This window comes from Apteryx rowi, unplaced genomic scaffold (assembly GCF_003343035.1).
Source record: "Apteryx rowi isolate R43461 unplaced genomic scaffold, aptRow1 scaffold_411, whole genome shotgun sequence".
NCBI lineage: Eukaryota > Metazoa > Chordata > Aves > Apterygiformes > Apterygidae > Apteryx > Apteryx rowi.
Window position 1 is genome coordinate 796,494 of NW_020450632.1, and position 15,104 is coordinate 811,597.

The window sequence follows — 15,104 nt, forward strand, 5'->3', positions numbered from 1 at the left end:
GCCTCAAGCCAGCTGTGGAAAACCAGCATTTTAACCTGTGCAAATGAAATGGAGTCCGAGAACGAGCTACCTGTCTGGTAACTGAATTTACAGAGACGGAAAGTCCGGGTGCTGTGGGTGAGTGGAAGACAAGGCAGCAATGGGACTGTGACTCCATGGCGAATGTGCCCCAGGGCTACGTGCCATCCACGCTCTGCTCCGCGCAGCGCTTTGCAGGGAGCCATGGGGAACATGTGCTGAGACCAAGTGCCTGGCAGAAGCAGCACCCGGCTGGTGAAGATGGAGAATGGCACGGGGGATGAGCAAAACCAAACCAAGCTGCTGGTAACAAGCCAAGAGATTGTCACAGCCGAATACCAAGTGGTTACCATTTTCCTGGTCCTTATCATCTGTGGACTGGGCATCGTGGGCAACATCATGGTGGTTTTGSTGGTCCTCAGAACCAAACACATGCGAACTCCCACTAACTGCTATCTGGTGAGTCTGGCTGTGGCAGATCTCATGGTGCTGGTGGCTGCAGGGCTGCCCAATATCACAGAAAGCCTGTATGGATCCTGGGTGTATGGCTACGTGGGATGTCTCTGTATTACTTATCTCCAGTACCTAGGGATCAATGCTTCTTCTTTTTCCATCACTGCCTTCACCATCGAGAGATACATAGCCATCTGTCACCCAATCAAAGCTCAATTCCTATGCACTTTTTCAAGAGCCAAAAAGATCATTATTTTTGTCTGGGCTTTCACCTCCATATACTGTATGCTCTGGTTTTTCCTGCTAGACCTCAATACGGTAGTCTACAAAGACACTACTGTTGTGTCCTGTGGCTACAAGGTGTCCAGGAGCTATTATTCTCCTATCTATATGATGGATTTCGGTATATTTTATGTTGTGCCGATGATATTGGCGACTGTCCTCTATGGGCTGATTGCTAGAATACTGTTCCTGAACCCCATCCCTTCGGATCCAAAAGAAAACTCTAAGACGTGGAGGAATGACTGGGCTCACCAAAACAAGCCTGTGAATTCCAAGATGACTAATAGCACTATTGCTTCTAGAAGGCAGGTAGGAAACTGAATTTGAAATGGCTTTCTGAAATATAAAACCCCCTTGTTTTTGAGACCACTAGCTTAGACATTTGAAAAGGGGTAAAACATACTATCCCTTTTTATTATGTTGTCAAGCTGAAATAATATGATACATATACATATATATTTATAAATATGTTTTTTTTTCTTGCCTATACGTTATTGCCTCCTGCTAGAACTGGGGCAAATGATATTTCATTTCCTATATAAAAAGCAATTAGGAGGTGTCAATAAGGAATGAAACATACTTTTGACTGTACTTTCCTCATATTATAGCCTATCAGTAATGCTGTCAAATATACAAAGTGACTCTTGATTTAGTTTTGAGATCTGAGGAGAAGGAAATTGCCTGGGAGTTTAGCAGACTTGAGGTTTAACAGGTTTAGAGTGCTAAGGCACTGTGTCACTGCATGAACAAAGTGCAGTTTCTACTTTTCCTGTCTCTGATTTCCTTGCTATGAAACAGTGAAAAGTCTACTTAAGCAAGTCGGTACATAAAAATGCTTTATAAATCTTAAGTATCTTTGTTACTCTGTCTTTCAGGAAATATTTTTATGTGCTGATGGCTCAAAACTGAGGCATAGATTTGACTGACTTCTTTATATTTTTACTTATATGTGCTGCGATGTGTAATTTTATCACTAGAATATAGTTAATAGAATAAATGCTTTATAGCTATTCACATTAAAGCGTGCTACCTTGCACTCAGACAGCATGGAGCAGTTAGCATTGTTGGGTCCTGTCCTGAGAAATGCAGGGTGCGTCACTTCGCGATTGCCCTCGGGAAGAGGCTGGGGCTGTGTTGGCACGAGTGTGGGGCCCCGCTGCTCCGCACCACCCCCCGGGGCTGACACCCCCTCGGCCGCTGGGGTGACCGGTTCCGGAGGGCTGCCTCGGCACAAGGGATGCATCAGGTCGCAACGCTGAGGGGCTCACCTCTTCAGACAAGCTGAGTGCACCCTGAGTGATTGGTTGAGCTTTATTTTCTTATTTCTTTATGTAGATTGCTACCATTCAATGAATGGGACTTTTTCTCTTATCATGAGCCATTGACCTCAAAAGTCACCTGACCCACCTGCTATAACACCAAACCTTCAGAGCACTAGAGGTTTACAGGTTTGCCTAGAAACCCACAAACTGAAACATCTGAGCTAGTTTTTATTTAATTATGTCTCCACTTATAGTTAAATATTTGGATTAGAAGTGTGTAATTTTTTTGTCCATTAGTTAGTAGAAAAATAAGATAAACTACTTTTCAAGTTGCCATCATTACTTTAGTATGCATGCTTGATTATATGTGCTTAGTGCATTATATGTGCTCATTTGAAAAACAGAAAAATCTTTTAAGCATTTGAGCATTGCAGACAATAGATACTATCATATTATGAAAACCTAAATGTGAGGTTTATTGTATGATGTCTTTTATGTCTTACAAAGATAGCAAGATTTTTTTTAAAAGCCTAACTTGATGGATTAATGTAGCTTCATTATCAGTAAAGCTAGCATATGCATATAGTACCATGTAGGAAGCAAAGCAAGGATAGTGTGACATAATTAGCAATATTATTGATAAAATAGCAGCATTCAAAATATACCCAGTGGTGCAAAATGGGAAAACATAAGTCCATATTCAAAGAGTCTAAAGTCTCAACAGCCATGAAGACACAAATTTCCCACTGTTTTAGGAAAGACTTAATACAGGTATAACTGACAGCATATTTTGGCCCCATAGTGAATTCTACTCTCATTTAAAGGTGTATATATATATACACATATATATGCCTTCTCAGCATTGTGCTTGCACTGAAGGAAAGTTGCATATGCTCTCCAGCATGTGAGTTGCAGAAAAAGTGACGAAAAGTGTGGTGTAAAGTTCCTACTTCTGTGGCAGTTCTCATTTTTATCCAAGAATGTTTCTACAAAATGAAATTAATGCATGCTCCATTGAGTTCTTATGAGTTAATTATTATTATAATTGACTTATTATGAGCTCACATTTATGTAATATACCAGAATAAAGCAGTAAGTTAGATAGGATTCCTGAATATTTATATGGGTTTAACCCAAGGTATTTCATAACCATTTTTGACTGTGATTACCCCAGCATGGCTGAGTATGTGAATTGATTTACCCATCTAGTCTGACCTGGATTGCTTCACTAATCTGGATTTAGCTTGACCCAGACGGACACATCATACCATTTCCTTTAATTTCCTTGGGACTTCCCATTACCCTATCAACATTTTGAAAATCTCCCTTTGTTAAAACTGGTTAAAACTTGCTAATTACCAGGGTAACATAGGGTTTTGTCCTCTACCTTGTCATACAGTCACTGTGTTTTAGTTCAGGAACCTTCTGAAGCTGTTTCTAACTCATGACAKAACTCATGACTCCTGTTTTTTAGAAAGTTTTTACCATATATTATGGTATTGGCACATAGTGTGTATTGTCAACTCTGTCTTTCTACATCAGCTTCCAAGATTTAGGCTCAAGCTTCCATGTATAGTCACTACTTTCTATTGTGAGTTATATATGATGACAATGCAATTTCAATTATTTTCTTGAAAAAATGGCGATACAGCATTTAGGTTCCTGGTATGAGGAGTAAGCCCAGAATTAGAAGCTGATTGACTGAAAATGTGAAGACCGACTTGGAAACCATCTTGGATTCAGTACCTCAAGCCTGACTCCAATGGAGAGAGCAAGACAAGGGAGGAGCAACCCTGACATAGCATCTGGAAGAGCTCTATGCTCAGGGAGGAAGCAAATACAGCGTAAAATAACTATTTCCCCGCAACTGTGGAAGGCAGTTGCTTGAGCTGAGGCAAGGGAGGCATATGGCAGCTTGGCAGTGAGACGAAGAGGAGGGAGGGAGATCGCTGCTGCAGAAGCAGCGTAGATGGACTAAGCTCACTTTCCCTAGAACAGATATTTTCAGTCTCTGACATAAACAGATTTAATGCCAGTTGTAAAGGGAGGAAAAAGAGGTTGAGGACTTTTGTTTTCAGAAGAGCACAGTGATTTAGATTATTTTATGGTTTAGAAATGCGGCCTGAAATATTTTTTAGAGTAGTGAGTCAAGACTATTTCAACATATTTTTCCTGTGATTGCTCTAGGGATGAGCACAGAATGAGATGATATTACATCACCAATGAATGATAATCAGTTCTTCCAGGTAGAAAGTAGTCTTCTGCTTACTCATTCTATTCCCTGCCTTCATCCTCCCACCCACATAATTTAAAAGTCACTGAACTATGTTAGTTCGAGGAAATATTTATTTCACTCTATTGTCTGGAAAGCTTACGGGAACAAAATCTATGTACTAAAGGAACTAAAGGAATACCCCCATATCAACAAGTGTTGGTGGACAAGTAGTGGTGGAAAAAAACATCAAGCTGCTGTTCAGGGTCCCCCAAAGCACTGCAAGACAAAACTGAACAGGGAAGATGATCAAAGAATGACATAAAGAGTTCAGCCCTTCCTTTAAAATMTCAAAGGAGAGGGAAAGTATCTCCATTTCCAATGCATTTTTAATTCACTAAATAGCATCTGTTTCTGCTGATTTTGGACAGTTACTTAAATTATGAGTTATTTACATTGCAAGCAGGAATTCTACTGAGAAATTAAGTACCAATATGTAACAATAGTACGTGTTAAATTCTATTCTTAATTTCACTTGTGGAAAGCTAAAACAGTCCCACTCAGGTGGATTATTTATTCTGTTTTACAGAACTGTACTAAATAGCAGGGTTTGATAAACTTATTTTAAAATTTTTCAAAAAGAAAACTAGCATTATGTGATAATCAGGCAAGTTGCATCAGAGTCCATTTCCAATTCACTTCATTTTCCATCAGGCTTCTTATGTCCCAGAAAGAACAGAAACCAGTTCATTCAGTTTCTGAGACATGCTGGCATTGTCAGAAGAAAAATTTAACTGATCCACTTGTTATGAAAAGCGATAAGAGATTTATTTCCTTTTCAGGGCTTTTGATCAGCCACTAAAGTTAGCAGGTAACACTTGATTGTCTCCTTAGTGAAGATCTCTGCCAGAAGAAGGTGCAATATTGATATGCTCCGCTTTCAGAGAGGAATCAGCTTGTGCTCAAGGCTACATGGATTGGGCTTTATTGCCATGAGCCATAAACTAGTATTAAGCTTGTTTTAGGTACTGAAACATGCTGGTTAACCTTCAAGCATGTGCTTCATTTGTCACTTAAAGAAAAATCTTAAAGAACACCTATTATGTCTGATGGCACTGGTGATGACTGCATTGAATGGGGTTTCAGCCGTGCTTTGCAAAAGAAATAATCTTGCCAGACTGGACTTCATGTATAATTGAAAAATATTGTGGAAAAGCATTTGACTACCTATAAGAGGTTTCAGTGATAAAGAAACAGTGACTTTATGGACTACAGTTTACGTAGTTTTCTGCAAGAGAAGATTAGGAGAAAATAAAAGGGTCACTGAAAGAAAGGTGAGAGCTCTTCGACCACAGAGAAATTATAGAATATTTTTGCTGAGTTAGTTACATGCTTTGCACAATTTGAACCTGAGAAAACAGAATGAAATAGACCTGGTGTACATATTTCTTTGTAATCAAGTTCAGCTTCAGGGTGGGTGAAAAAGCAAAATTTTCCAACACACAGCAGTCAAACCCAGTTCATAGGAGCTGAAACTTCAAAGTTTAGCAGAGGAAAGATCAATAAGATTAGAAGACAGTATCTTGGCAAAGAGCATCTCTTCAGGACAGGCAGTTCAAAGACCCATTTACTTTATTCAGAGCAAAAGAAGGGACTTCAATGCAAAATCTATATTCAGATTTATTTCACTGCTGTATGATCATTTGTACAGATAATCACTACTCCCAAGGAAGTTAATTGAAATTGATTTCTTCTCACTTGCCATAAAACACAGACTATGAATTTGAGACACACAATTAAAGACATCTTTTGAAACTGCGAGGAAATCCCGGTCCTCCTGAAGCATCTGGGAAATTGCAATTGTTGCCATGGGACTAAAGTAACTACTGCGTATAGTACCAACAAAGCTTGAAGGCAGATATTTCAAGACATTTTACAGCCAAGTGGAAGTATAACACCCCAATCCCTTGAATCAGTAAGAGATCAGCAACTGATTTCAACAAGGGCAATGTTTTAGTGGCACTCTTCCTTTAGGTAGGTGTCTGATGAGATGTCACAGCCTGTAGGTATAGACAAAACTGCTCAAGATTTCAGAGAAAATAATGTGATTGAGATTTCAACATCACAACCAGCGTAACACCAGAAAGAAGCTTTTCTACCTTTGCTTGCTATTAGGACTGTATTTTATAATGGAGCTTCTACAAACATTTCCCTTAGCCTTTACAAAATCTCATTTCTTAAAACACAAAGAGATTGTCGATGTTGTTTATTGGTGTATTTTTCCATTTAAAAGGCTTTGAAATATAGTGAATAGAGTGTGACACAAGGGTCAGTCGGAATTGCACAGTCGTAGAAGGGAAGACAGGAGCTGGTTTAAAAGAGACATTGGTTTTTACTTTGGAAATGTGCATGATTACAGGGATGCTTTAGCAACAGCTACCCTCACTTCCCTGAAGAATTTTTTTCCAAGTTTGAAGAAAACTGGCCTAGATACTTCTGAGTTACAGTTTACAGCGATTTGAATAGTCAACTTATGTCCAGCATCTCTTTCTTGGTTATTTTGTCCCTCTTGAGCGATTGGAAAGGCAAAAAGTTTGCAAGATTATTAAGGAAAGTATTGCATATGCTTGCCCTATTTTCACTCTTGCCTAGGCATCTGCATATGGACATTGAGACAGGATACTGGGCCTGACTGACCTTTGACCTGACCTAGTATGGATGTTTGTATATTTTTATGGGTAGCTATTGGCTGTTCCACTGATCCAAAGCCTGTCTCACAAACTAACAAGGGTCTTCGTCTCAAATCTCTCAGGACCTTGGATCTGAAGAATCTCCCTCCAACACTTTGTTGTAATTTCAGTAGTAGCTGAGCCAAACTAACAGCTTGCTGATGCCTAAAGGGAGAGATCTTGTTCCTTCTGTCTCCATCCCTRTTCTTCCTTTCCCTCCTCCTGCTCCTCCCTTCTCAGCCATGAACATCTGTCCCCATTTTGTGCTGGCTTTGGAATGTGTCAGATCTCAGCTCTTACTAACTCAGTAGAAAAGTTCCACTTTTTTTCTCCAAGTAAGTTGCCCGCTGTTTCAGTGAATTAAATTGGCTCTGCACAGGGTATGATAAATACTAAATCCAGCATAAAATGGAAAGGAAAATGGGTGTCTGGGAACACAGGAGACAGAGAAGTGAAATTCTTCCAGTGATGGTCAGCTGTTAAATTAGTTTAAGCTGTAACATGTTATTTGATCCTTAGCCAGTAGCCTCATACCTCAACAGAAGATATGCTAAGGTAAAGGCAAAACATTCAAAACATTGCTAACGCATTTTGAAATGAAAGAAAGCCACATGTCATCTACTTACACCAGGATCAAATATTCTCAGCTGATCTGGTGCAAACACTTTCTCTGTCCATCTCAGGCAATTCTCCCTATGCTGTCTATATCTAAAATTACTTTTCTCAGAAAGCATCCTTCTTCGACCAGCTTTCAAGTGTTCATGACTCTTCTTTTTCATGAAGTCACCCAGGTGTTACATACAGATTCTTCCACTGCCCACTTCCCAGACTTTTACATGTAACCTATAGACTTCTATACAAGGATCTTTATAGGTCTAGAAACAACTCTTTGATTCATCAGGGGTAAAATACTCCCTGTTCCTGTCTTCTTAGTGGCTCAGGCTATAACCCCCAGTTATTGACACCAGTTCTGCTACTATTAGATACTAAAGAGTATCGATTTAGTCCAGATAAGGCATGGAGACGGACTGCATTTTGCTAAATTAGCCAGGGCGTATGTTACAGAGTCTGTCTTTTCATGCCAGCTTCGTGACAGCGGTGGAAGAGCAAGTGAAACCTGATCTGACATAACATTAGAGTGGCACAGACAGATGGTATCTGAGCTGGGATAAAACTTTACACTACAAAATCAGCCCTTAAAAATGAATACCACTGACGAAGCAATGAACACATCTGAAGCGTGAGCACGTGGATCACGCTTTGAGACATGTGCTTGCAACATTTCTGACTCCGTCGCAGGAGTTCTGACATGCATTTTACTGTGCTGCTGCACTATAACCCTGGAATGTGCATTTTAGCGTGACCTAGCTTCCTCAAACCTCTCTTCAAGTAATAACATAACCCTGTTCACCTGGTCACCTTTGGATACAGATTCAGTTCAAGGTTAAATATGTCAAACAGAAACCTTTACTCAGAAGGAAAGACAAGCAGGAATAAACTGATATTCATTGATAGGCTAAAGACATTTGGCTTTTTAGTCTGTTATGCAGCTGTTCTGCTGCTGCTTTAATTCACATTTTTCTGATTGCAGTTGCAAATGCAGCTGCATTAGTTAGGCCTCTTATTTTTCAGGCCTGAGAAAAAAGATTGCTTTAGCCTACCAATTTTTGCCTTTGCAGCTCTAAAATGGCCTGTTATTGGTACTTGCAAACCATCCATACTGTTAAATCTTTCAGAAAACTCTTTCATTGACTATATCCTAATCAAAATGAGTAGCAATTGAGCAAACTCATTAACTGCAGTTATAGGCATTTATAGTGCATAAATAGTAATGTGTGTGCATAAATTCAGTCTGGAAAAAAAACAAATGTCTGTACCTAGGCTTTGACCAGATTGTCCATTACTGAAAATTGCAGACAAACCAAATTCAATACAATCAGCTCATTGCCTCTATCAAACAGCAGTTCATATTCAAGTTATATTTATATTCACACACAGATTACAGCTCCAACATTATGCATGCCTGAAACTCGAGCTAATAATTCTTTAGTTATTATTCATAGCCTTTCCCTTTATAATCTTTACATCAGCATATACATTCATTCTACTTAACTCACTCCAAAGGCCAGGTGAAATAAATAGGTCTTGGCATTGTACAAGCAGAATATTTGCAGCAAACCCACTGGCTCCAAGTACCTCTCTCATGGCAAGTGCTCAAGAGTATGCTGGAGTCTGAATTCTGGAAACATATCAAAATATCATCAAGAATGAAAGTTTCCCTGTAAATGCTGGATGTAGATTAGAGGAGGCAGATCAGCTACTGAGATTTATTTATACTTGCAAATAATACATTTAATGGTATAGCATTGAATTAATAATGAGTGTTGAAGAGTAGAAGACAAAAACCTCAAAACTTCTTTCAGTTCGTTTGTTTGAAAACAATCATACATATGATAATAAATAAAATAAATCTCAGCATGTCTTTTTCTTTTGTTTTTCATATACAACACCACCACCAAAATTCCACTTGCTTGCAGTCTTTGCTTCCACAAATAAAAGATAAGGGTTCTTTTTTGAGCTTTGAAAGGTTTGTCTATTTGTTTTGTAATTTTATTATGGCTGGTATTTAGGCCAATGGATTCAGAGCAGATGCATACCTGTGATGGCACAAGTTCAAGATCATTGCTGAAGTTATCCCTTCTTCTTATCTAAAATTCATTGACACTGACCCTTTCAGACATTCTGTTCTCATGTCTTTAATTAAAAAGACAAGAGGGAAAGAAAAGCTACATTTCATGAGTAGAAAATGTATTATTCAAAGAACATCAGAGCAGATTTCATAAGAAAACAAAAGTTCACTAACAAGTAACACCAACCAACAAATCTAGAAATGTTTCTTTACAGCACATAGTACAAGGCATAAAGCTATTTCTGCCCTTTTTTTCCTTTTTTTTTTTTTTGCTATGGATACTTTATTTTGCTAAAAGAGCTTTTCTCTCTAGTAGCACAGGTACTAGGATCTCTCAGCATCTTGTAAATTTTTTTTTTTCTTCTGAAGACTTGAATTGTTTTGTTCTGCTCAGAAAACAGAAACAAGAAAATGTCTTGAAGACTGTGCCATTGCAGGAAGGAAGAAGAGGATGAAAGAGAGAACTTATAACTTAAAGATAGAAAAGAGATTTGCCTTTCACCAAAAAAAAAAAAAAAAAAAAAATTATTAGAGTACCTATTCCAGGAGCTAACTTAGCAGCTCATTACATCTGAAAAGGGATCAAGAGGCCAAGGGAAGCAGATGGGAAGACAGGGAAGCAAGCTAGCGCCTTTTTAGCAGCTAAGAGACAATACCTTAAATTGACTAAGGTGCTCCTAGGCTCATAACCTGAGGCCTGTGTTTCCTTTTCTCTTTCCCGTATTGTTGTCCAGTCTTCCAAATCAGATCCTGGTTCTCTGAGCTCTTACACACTTCCATTCTGTCTCACCTAGCTCAGGCAAAAGATCCCGTATGTATTTCTTGTTTGTACATAGCACGAAAGCTGAATTACTTATTTGCATGTTTGTAGATTTCATACTTTCCCCAAAAGAATTTCTGGTTTCCTATTTTATCTGATATCAGGGTGACTGTGAAAAATAAACACCAACTTATCTAGCAAACATGTTTGTTTATACTTGAGATGGGATCCAATTCGCTTAACATTATGAATGCATCTAAAGTTAGTTTTTTAGTCCAAGCTGATCACCTAAGGTGTCTCCATGGTCAATTCATAAAAGTAGGATATCCTCTATAGAAACTCCTCTTTTAGACATCTATGTCAATATGTGATGAATCGCCCTCTGGACAAACCTGTCTGCCCACTCGCAACAGAGCAAGCACAGATTTTGGCTTGTGATGGAAGATGGCTTATGTGAAACCTTCAATCACATCACTTGGTTGCATTTGCAGAGTTGTTATATCAAGACCTTGTCTGTGTGTGTGCATGTGTGTGTGTGTGTGTGTGTGTGTGTGTGTGTTTATATATATTTATTTAATTGTCCTCCTCATTATGCAACCTTCAAGGCTTCTTTTGGATTACAAAATTACAGACTGGCATATACAATCTTTGTGTATTGCAATGAAGACCATGAAGCCCAAGACAGGGCATTTAAAACACCTGAATGATTCTATAGCAGAGYAAATTAGCAAGTATGACTGTGACTTTTATCAACCAATGTAATAAAGATTAATACTCAAAGGAGAAGGAAGCAACTACCAAATTKTGAGTACTGTGGTAAAGAAAATCTCTTATAAAAGCACTTCTTTAGTATGACGAGGTCTTGGAGCAAGAAGAAAAAGAATACTTCAGAATTAAAATATGGGGAATCTAGTTAGTAAAAACATTTTAAATGTTTTCAGAACATTCTCAGAACCCAAAAGATTGGACTTGAAGAGTGGTTACATGCAGCATGTTCAAACTGAAGCATTTCAATATCATTCAAAGTATGCTTGTAATTTGGACTGAAATAGATTTGCACAAAGCCTTTTAATCATGTTTTCAATTTCCTTAACTGAAAATAATTTGTACTCTGAGTATAGAATATGCAGCACACATCCACAGGAAAAGAGCAATCAGGGTCTGCTTGCCTTCACCTGAGTAATTAATAAGCTCTCCGGACTGATGCAAAAGCCCTTGCCTATGGTTTCAGGGAGTTTGGTGTATAGCTAGAAAGAATAGGTAACAGAAAGCAGTTTCCTCAAAAAACCTGTCCTCCAAGCACTTCATTGACATAAAATAACTAGCTTCCTCTCCCAATATGTTTAGTTACATTTAATATTAAGTGATTTGAGCTTATTTAAGCACACTGGACCAAACTTTTCTCTTGGCTCTTTCTATGCAGCCCCATCAATCCCAGTGAAGATTGTTGTTGTCGGTAAGAAAACAGCTTTTGCCTGTCATGTTTAGAAACTGTGTTCATCTGTAATGATAAATTCAGGGCGGAAAAAAAAAAACATGGCATGTTTGCAGTGCCTTTGGCTCAGTGTCTAAGGACTGTCTCAGTCGTGACAAGGCCCACTCCACGCTGGGGTGCAGCGAGAGCAGCCAGAGCACCGACCAGGAGCTGCACTCGCTGCTCTCAGGTGGGTATGAAAGCTCACTGCCTCTGCAGCCAGCCTAGGGAGGATTTACAAAAGAACAAACAGCTATCTGAACCCAGGGCCTTGCAGCGGGTCTCAGAGACATGGCTGTAGCTAAGCTCTGGGCCCTCTCTTCACACAGCACGTGCATAAACCAAAGCTGGTATTTCTGAATGCTTCTTGGGTGTATTGGTGCTGTGGCAGCTTTCCACTGTTGTCGCGGTAATTTTTGACTTGGACCCTGCTCAGCCTCACTCAGCTGCAGAGCAGCAGCTCCTTTCTCACAACACCTCATCTGCAGGCAGCCAGCTCCATGGCCACTATGAGTCAGACTGATCATGCAGGTGAATCTCTGCCAGGTGATACAGAGCTCAGGTCAGATTTGTGATTTTTGCTGGTTTTGGAAGAACATATACTACATCCAGTTTAAAATCATGGTGCATCAAGTTTTTTGCATCAGTTTGGGCTTTTAGGGTAGGTGTTRAAGCAGATAATCTAAATAGGCTTCAGGTTCAATTACTGTGCAGACCATATTAGTCAAAAAGAGGAAATCTAATGCCATTGGAAGAAAAATATCCCCCTTTTTTGTGCTTAAATCAACATCTCTTTCCAGATAAAGCAGTTGCAAATTCTCAGCTCTGCAATAATTAGCTTATTGGGAAGATTGGCTGACACACCAGAAGGCTGTGCTGCCATTCAGAGGGACCTCGACAAGCTGGAGAGATGGGCAGAGAGGAACCCCATGAAGTTCAACAAAGGCAAGCGCAGGGTCCTGCACGTAGGGAGGAATAACCCCACGGACCAGGACAGGCTGAGGGCTGACCTGCTGGAGAGCAGCTTTGCAGAGAAGGACCTGGGGGTCCCAGTGTACAAAAAGTAGACCATGAGCCAGCAACGTGCCCTTGCAGCAAAGAAGTCAACAGCATCCTGGACTGCACTGAACAGAGTGCTGTCAGCAAGTCAAGGGAGGTGATCCTCCCCCTCTACTCAGCCCTGGTGAGACACATCAAGAGTGCTGTGTCCTGTGCTGGGCTCCCCAGTACAAGAGAGACAAGGGCATATTGGAGTGAGTCCAGCAAAGCGCCGCATCTCTCATATGAGAAGAGGCTGAGAGAGCTGGAGCTATTCAGCCTGGAGAAGAGAAGGCTCAGGGGGCATCTGATCAATGTGTATAAATACTTGGTGGGAGGGTGTAAAGAAGACAGAGACAGACTCTTCTCAGTGGTGCCCAGTGACAGGACAAGAGGCAACAGGCACAAATTGAAATACAAGAAATTCCATTTAAACATAAGAAAAAACTATTTGACTTGGAGGGTGGCCAAACATTGAAACAGGTTTCCTAGAAAGGTTGTGCAGTCTCCATCCTTGGAAATACTCAAAATCTGACTAAAAATGATCCTAGGCAACCAGCTGTAGGTGACTGTGCTTTGAGCAGGGGGTTTGGACCAGAAGATCTTCAGGGATGGCTTCCAACTCCAACCATTCTGTGATTCTGTGATTCTGTGGACATCATCCGTAAAGAATAATTTAACAAAAAGTTAGGATGAATTTGGAGCCAGGAAATTTTGTTCTTCTTATTATAGAAAACCTTTCTGAATAAATCATTGATCAGAAATTCACAAAAGTAAAAAGTCTGTCAGTAGTTTTGCTTTACCCTAAAGGTAACACAAAATAAAGCTGCTGCTTGTAAGTGTATATGTTCCTGCCCAGCTTTGAGTACTACCCTTCTGCCTATCTTTTTGTTCCCCCAGGTTACCAAGATGCTGGCTGTGGTGGTAATCCTATTTGCATTTCTGTGGATGCCCTACCGAACACTGGTTGTTGTAAATTCCTTTCTCTCCAGTCCCTTCCAAGAAAATTGGTTCCTGTTATTTTGCAGAATTTGTATTTATTTAAATAGTGCCATCAATCCTGTAATTTACAATCTCATGTCACAGAAATTCAGAGCAGCCTTCAGAAAACTCTGCAATTGCCAGCAGAAACAGGACAAGAAACCTGCCAGTTACAATGTGGCCCTAAATTACAATGTCATCAAAGAGTCTGATCACTTCAGCACTGAACTAGAAGATATTACTGTCACCAATACCTATCTGTCCTCTGCAAAAGTGTCCCTTGGTGATACATGTTTGTCCTCTGAGGTAACAATTTACACATTTTAATATTTGGTGTGTATTTCTCAAGATCCAGGGCATGTTCATGTGTGCCTGGTTGTGCTGGGAGAGCTTCCAGCTGTGGCAGCATGGTGAATGAGCGGGGAAGGCTAGCGGTGCCTGTGGATGCACCACCAAATGGGGCAAGGTCACTGAACAGCGCGGAGGGACAATTACCCTGCCACAGAAAGTGATGCTCTCAAAGTGTCTTGTGCTGAGCAGGATATGACCTGCAGGAGCTGGGATATGGGGAAAGCTGAGGAGAAAGACCTAGGTTAAGCCTTATTCCCTGAAGAGCGATGGTGTGGCACCTGTACCTGCTGCTTGGGCACTGTGCCTCACACGCATGTTCAGCAGGAGGGTGGGCACTGGTGTCCGAGCTTGGTGACTCCTCCTGGGCCTGTTCTCACTGTCTGCAGGAAGGAAAAGGGGCATCTTCTTGAGTGTCACGCCAGCACCCCCCCGGCTCCTGCTCAGCATTCACTAGCCTGGTGCCACCAAGCAGATGGCACCAACAGAAGACACCGAGCTCCCTCATGCCAGCCCTGCTTCAGATCCATTTCTGTTCTGCAGGGATTGTGCCAGTGTGTAGCACATCTCTCTAGCCCATCTCTCTTCTAGATAATGATGCATGTCACTGTTTTCATGCTACTTTTTATGCAATGCTACTTAAATACTGTTCATAAGCCTGTACGCCTTAGATCTTACAATATAGATGATCCACAGAGACAGTCATATTTTTCTTTCCTTTCGCAGGTGATATGAGAACGAAGGAAGATGTTTCTTTCTCAGTGTGCTTCTTCTCTCCTAATTTGCAGGCCTAAGGCCCACATTGCTCTGCGAGCGTGCAGTCATGTAAACCCATTGGATGCTCTGTTCCCACAAACC

The 15,104-nt window shown here is 40.4% G+C and overlaps 1 protein-coding gene across 1 annotated transcript; it reads left to right on the plus strand.

Moving 5' to 3' along the window:
- Nucleotides 1–279: 279 nt before the first annotated feature.
- On the plus strand, nucleotides 280–14,225 carry TRHR (thyrotropin releasing hormone receptor). The gene is made up of 2 exons (XM_026075831.1): nucleotides 280–1,062; nucleotides 13,818–14,225. The coding sequence occupies exons 1-2, from the start codon at nucleotides 280–282 to the stop codon at nucleotides 14,223–14,225; spliced, it is 1,191 nt and encodes a 396-aa protein (XP_025931616.1).
- The last annotated feature ends 879 nt before the right edge of the window (nucleotides 14,226–15,104 follow it).